This window comes from Chelonoidis abingdonii, chromosome 5 (genome assembly GCF_003597395.2).
Source record: "Chelonoidis abingdonii isolate Lonesome George chromosome 5, CheloAbing_2.0, whole genome shotgun sequence".
NCBI lineage: Eukaryota > Metazoa > Chordata > Testudines > Testudinidae > Chelonoidis > Chelonoidis abingdonii.
Window position 1 is genome coordinate 65,736,074 of NC_133773.1, and position 5,548 is coordinate 65,741,621.

Sequence of the window (5,548 nt, forward strand, 5' to 3'; positions counted from 1 at the left end):
GATCGGCACCCAAGAATTAGATTTGAACACCTTATTTACTCATGTTTGACAATGGGCCCTCTGTGAAAGTATGAGACCCATGAATTTATTAAAATATTTACTTTTAACATCTCAGTATTATACACGTGCTTACTCATTTGCTGCTTAGTTTGATGATGGTGTGATGACCAGGCACTGGCCAGTTGGTTGGAGCATATGCTAATCAGGGATTGAGCCCCACCCTTTGCCTGTCTAGGCCACATCTTTCTAGGGTCGAAAGGATGGTCTAGTGGACTGTGCACTGCACTAGGACTTAGGAGATCGAGAGCCAGTGTCTGGTTCAGTCGCAGACTGCCTGTGAGACCTTGAGCAAGTCAGTTAATCTGTCTTGTGCCTCGATAAGCCATATGTAAAATGGGAATAATACTGACGCGAAAGGGTTGTTGTAAGCATAAAATTCATTAGTAGTTAGCAGGTGCTCAGATACTACAGGAAATAGGGGTTGTAGATTGTCAGTAAAGCAATGCTGAAACCAAAGAATACAGACCTACAAGATTCACTACATAGTTTAGATAGGGAATGTTCACTATTTAGTGATAATTAATAAATATACTTTGAGTAAGGAGGCATTAACCGCAATGTCCTATATAAAGTCTGACTCAAGTTCTACCTACTATCTAAATTCCAGTTGTACTAGTAGTTTGAATAAAAGATTCTCCTTTGCTACCTGCCCTATAACTTCCCCAGTTTGCCAGTAAGCTGCATGCCTGGAAAAATCATTCATGTCTTAAATCACTAACATCCTTTAACTTCTTAACAGGTGTAAACTTGGCAGCTTTTATCATCATTGTGTTTTCCTATGGAAGTATGTTTTACAGTGTTCACCAAACAGCCATCACAGCAGCTGAAATCCGGAATCATATTAAAAAAGAGATGACCCTTGCTAAACGGTTTTTCTTCATTGTTTTCACTGATGCATTATGCTGGATTCCCATCTTTATTTTGAAATTGCTTTCTTTACTTGAAGTAGAAATACCAGGTATGTTTTTTGTTTTTCTAAATAAAAAATTCATTAAATGGCTTGTGTGAAAATCATCTAGAAAAAGAAAGCTAAAGTGCTAACACTGTGAAGATATCAGTTAATATTTGTACACTGCTAGTACCACAAAGTATTATATACTAATAATGTTATTGAACACATACACTTTTGAATATTTAAATTTCTTTTTTTTCCCTCCTCAAGGTACTATAACTTCCTGGGTGGTGATTTTTATACTGCCCATAAATAGTGCTTTGAATCCTCTCCTCTACACTCTGACCACACGACCGTTCAAAGAAATGATACATCAGGTTTGGTACAATTACAAACAAGAAAGATCCATAGGAAGCAAAAGCAGTCAGAAAACATACGGCCCATCATTTATCTGGGTAGAGATGTGGCCAATGCAAGAGATCACACCAGAGTTAACAAACCCTGCTATTTATACAGACTCCTCTGAAACATCAGTATCCACGCATTCCACAAGACTGAATTCATACAGATAAATGTTTTGAATAGTCACAGTAAAATTTGCACAGTCATCTTTGATGTGGACTCACTGTTTTATAGCAGTAAGGAAAAAGCTGTAACATGGATTCGCATCAGTGATGGCCAAGAAGTCAAATCAGAAGGAGACAACAGAGAGTGAACTTAACAGTATATACATTTTTGAAGAGTCTTAGGAAGTAGTAGCCATAGGAAAAAAATATTTATGCGAATAAAATTCGACTAACACTCCAATTTTTTTTTTTTTTCATTTTGGGGCTGGGCAGAGAGTCAAAATTTAAAACTGTCACTTTGTATCTTTCTAAATTCTAAAATGTAATTCATATGCAGTCTATTGTTAGATGACTAGATTGCTAGCGATATCAAAGTTAACTGTGAATGGCTATGCAGCTTCCTAAACTTTAGTCAGTTGCAATATTTTTCTGAAGAGTTACTCATAGGTCAGGCATGGGGCACTGGACACCAATTACAATGATTCAGATTAATGAATGTTTTAAAAAGGTACAACGTTGAGCTAACTTTTTGGGGGATCCCAACTGGAGCAATCAGGCAGATTCTCCATATGTGTGTTTCCGATTTTTTTTTTTAAAGATACTTTTTGATATTATGAAAGAAAGGGATACTGGATAAGGAGATTTTCAATAACTGGCTTGTGGCCAGCTCAGTTCCCAAGATAACACAGCTGGAGGAAATGCTCTTCTGCATTTACACTTTGAAGCTTTATTTTAAAAAAGTAAAAAGATGTTTTTAATGTTTGCACTCAACTTCTTAAAAGATACAAGAAGTAAAATATAGTGTGACTCACACTTTACTGTTTACAAAACTTTGAAATGTTAGAATCAAATACAGAACAGATGTGTATCATGTTCCCACTACTGTATATATTGATTTATTTGGAATAAAGATTTACCTCCTGATCAAACTGACTGTTTTCCCCTTGATGAAAATAGTAAATACACCATATTTCATTTTATGTCCTCACTTGATACTCTGGATAATGCAGAATGTCTTCAGTGATAACTCCCCTTTACACCACTTTGAGAACATCAAGTTGATTAGCTAAATAATCAAGAAACAGTAAGAGAACATGTACTACTTACAGCCTTCTCTATGCTTTGACAGATGGGAGGAAGGAAGAAACAAGCTCCCATAATTAGCTGCTCAATATTTGTTCTAATGTCTTTTATTCTTTAGATTAAAAAAAAATAGATTTTTCTTAGGGTGGGAGACACCTAGAAATAGGGATCAATGACTACTCAGTAATGGCACACCACTAAATTTTTCTATAGCTTCCCAACTCATTTTAGTGCTGCTATTTCATATGTTTCTGGGTACAGTAGCTATGATCCAGGTATTTACCACAAATTAAACATCTTTTAGCCAGTAGATCCTTGTTTACAATGGTATGTCAGATTATAGGGTTTGAATCACAAACCTACTAGTTCATTAAATGGGAGGAAATGCAGAACAAGTTCTAATACAGCCTATTATCTCAAAGATTACAGAAAATGGAGAATTAGCAGATACTATTGAAACTGAAATGTATACTTCAAACAGCAACCCAATCTTTTAATACACAATAGAGCTGAGTACCTATCGTAAGAAAAAATATGATCTAAGCACACAATAAGGCACTTTAAATATAGTTTAGTAACCAAAATACATAAAAATATCAGGTGTAGAAGGGTTTGCAGTGATAAAATAATCTGTAAAAATGCAACTATGTAGAAAAGTATTCAAAAACTGGCTAAGATGATTGTCAGTGTAGGGAGGGAGCTGGGCTACAGTCTAAAAAACAAGAGACCAAGTTCTAGACTCAATTATATCTGTATTAATATCTGTGAAATGGCAGAGTAAGGAGGGGGTTTATACAGGTCTAAGTGAAGGCGGAAAGTTTCACAAGTAGTCCCATTTGATTAACAAGATTTTAAAAAGACTTATTTTGGCAGTGACAAGGTTATATACATTCCTGAAGGACAAGGGGATAAAAAATATAGCTGTCTGCAAGTGATTACACCACTTAGGAAATTCTTCATTTACAGAATCACAGTGGTCAATTAGGGAGATATCTGATACCTCTCTATGTATAATATCTGAACACAAATGTAACATTAATAAAAATTTTATTAAGTACATTTCATATGTACTTGCTAATCAATAGAACTGCAAGGAAACAAACAGTTTAAAAATCCAAACTTGGTCCCTCCTCCCAAGCCAAACTAAAACAGTCTATTCTATTATTCAACAGATTCTGAATGATGTTCATGCATGCACCAGTATCAACAGGCATTTCTCCACAGAAACAGCTTGTGCACAGAACAAAACATTTCCTTGAAGGTGGGTAGCTGATGAAAAGCCCTGTTAAGTCATCAAAAAATAAAAATAAAGGGGGGAACAAAAAAGTTGTTAAGTCTTCATCTATACAGACATTCCTTAAACCAGCATGGCTGAGAGCCAAGTCCTGGCATTACAAGACAAGGGTAACAAAGTGAAAATGCTGTGGGATGATTCAGCTTCAGCTTGCCCAGGTACCCTCTTGAGGTTCCTTCCTATGTGTGTTTGCACAGCATCAGTCACTAGGTTTCAGAGATTCATACCCTTCCTTTAGAAGATCCCGCCACGTTTTAAGAAATCGGGCATTTTCTGAACATTTGGTTGCAAGCTTTTCTACCTGGACTGACACAGCAGATGTTGCCTCCAGGATCTTTGTTAGCGAGCACGCAGCCTGTAGCAAGAACATAAGAACAACCGTGCTGGGTTAGACCAATGGTCCATCTAGCCCAGTATCCTATTTTCCAACAGTGGTCAATGCCAGGTGCTTCAGAGGGAGTGAACAGAACAGGGAATTATTGAGTGATCCATCCCATTGCCCACTCCCAGCTTCTAGCAATCAGAGGCTAGGGACACTCCAAGCATGGGGTTGCATCCCAGCCCATCTTAGCTACTAGCTATTGGTGGACCTGCCCTCCATGAAATTATCCAATTCTTTCTTGAACCCCATTATAGTTTTGGCACCAAATGCACAAGGGGTGTTCAGAGATACAGGGAGGGGATGCAGCCGGTCTAGGGTTTGCCTCTTGTTCCTGGATGACCAATTACTGGGCTGGGGGGCTTCCCCCTGCTCTGACCAAGGCAGACCTACAAGGCAAGTTCTTTAATCAGCCCTGGTCTACACAGGTATGAGCAGAAGTCTGATACCTTCCCCTCCCCCCAAACACTCATATTCCGGTTTAAAAGGGTTTAGTTTATGTGGCTCGGAAAGGGTTAACTGGACCCGCCGAGCCCCTCGAACACGGAGTGCCCGTGTGTGTCCACACAGCGGCGGGGCTGACACCGGTGTAACGGACAGAGCCAGGACCTGCCCCGCACGCCGAGCCATCACACCACACGGCTCCGCTGGCAGCCGATGGGCATCAGCCGGCTTCGTTGTCAGTCGGGCTAACGGGGCCGGGCGCTGGGCAGAGCCGGGCCGGCTCCGCACGGGGCAGACTCACTTCATCGATCTGCATCTCCACCTCTTCCAGCAGCTCCCGCGGGTCAGTGAGCTGCTCCAGCGGCCGCGCCCCGCTGCTGCCGCTCCGGCTTCTCCTGGGCCCGGCACCGGTGGAGCCCCCTGGGAACGCGGGTGGGGAAACGGGCTGCACCGGCCCCGCCTCGGACATGGTCCCTGCCTCGGGCTCTGAACGGCCGCACCAAAACGATCCCTCGAAATCAACCGGTTTTCGGCGCGTGCGAAACTCACTAGCCCCGCCCCACCCGAGGGGCGGAGTCTGAGCCGGCGACGACCCCGCCCCCTCCACGGTAGGGCCGGTGATCCTTGAGAGCATATCCCCGCCCCCTCCGCATAGACCAACCCAGCTTCCGTTCTGCTGGTCCGGGCGGGAAGGTGCCCGGGAATGTGGCCCGCAATATCTCCACACGCAGTGCAGCTCCACTTGAACTACTACTCCCAGCATGCAAAGCGGCACGCTCTAGAGAACACAGATTAGACCATTGATAGCCGCAAAGCATGCTGGGAGGGAT

General features: G+C 41.7%; 3 protein-coding genes across 3 annotated transcripts in view; 1 reads left to right on the forward strand and 2 right to left on the reverse strand.

Annotated features, from left to right (window-relative positions):
* The window catches only part of RXFP1 (relaxin family peptide receptor 1), an 84,766-nt gene extending 82,319 nt beyond the window's left edge, over nt 1-2,447 (forward strand). Inside the window, exons 17-18 of the mRNA XM_032803453.2 lie at nt 800-1,018; nt 1,223-2,447. Of these exons, the coding sequence (XP_032659344.1) occupies nt 800-1,018; nt 1,223-1,524 (521 nt within the window). The 3' untranslated portion in view covers nt 1,525-2,447. The remainder of the gene's footprint in view (nt 1-799; nt 1,019-1,222) is intronic.
* PPID (peptidylprolyl isomerase D) overlaps nt 1-5,548 on the reverse strand; it is a 114,720-nt gene that overhangs the window by 57,788 nt on the left and 51,384 nt on the right. The gene's annotated exons all lie outside the window — the stretch shown is intronic.
* C5H4orf46 (chromosome 5 C4orf46 homolog) lies at nt 3,632-5,315 on the reverse strand. Its single transcript, XM_032803464.2, has 2 exons — nt 5,020-5,315; nt 3,632-4,250 (listed from the first exon to the last, which is right to left on the reverse strand). Exons 1-2 carry the CDS (start codon nt 5,185-5,187, stop codon nt 4,095-4,097), a joined length of 324 nt encoding a protein of 107 aa, XP_032659355.2. The 5' UTR covers nt 5,188-5,315; the 3' UTR covers nt 3,632-4,094.

Coding starts and splice junctions, on each gene's coding strand:
- C5H4orf46 (XM_032803464.2), bottom strand. CDS start 5,187: ATGTCCGAGGCGGGGCCGGTGCAGCCCGTTTCCCCACCCGCGTTCCCA. Junction 4,251..5,019: donor TGGAGATGCAGATCGATGAA/GTGAGTCTGCCC, acceptor TTCTTGCTACAG/GCTGCGTGCTCGCTAACAAA.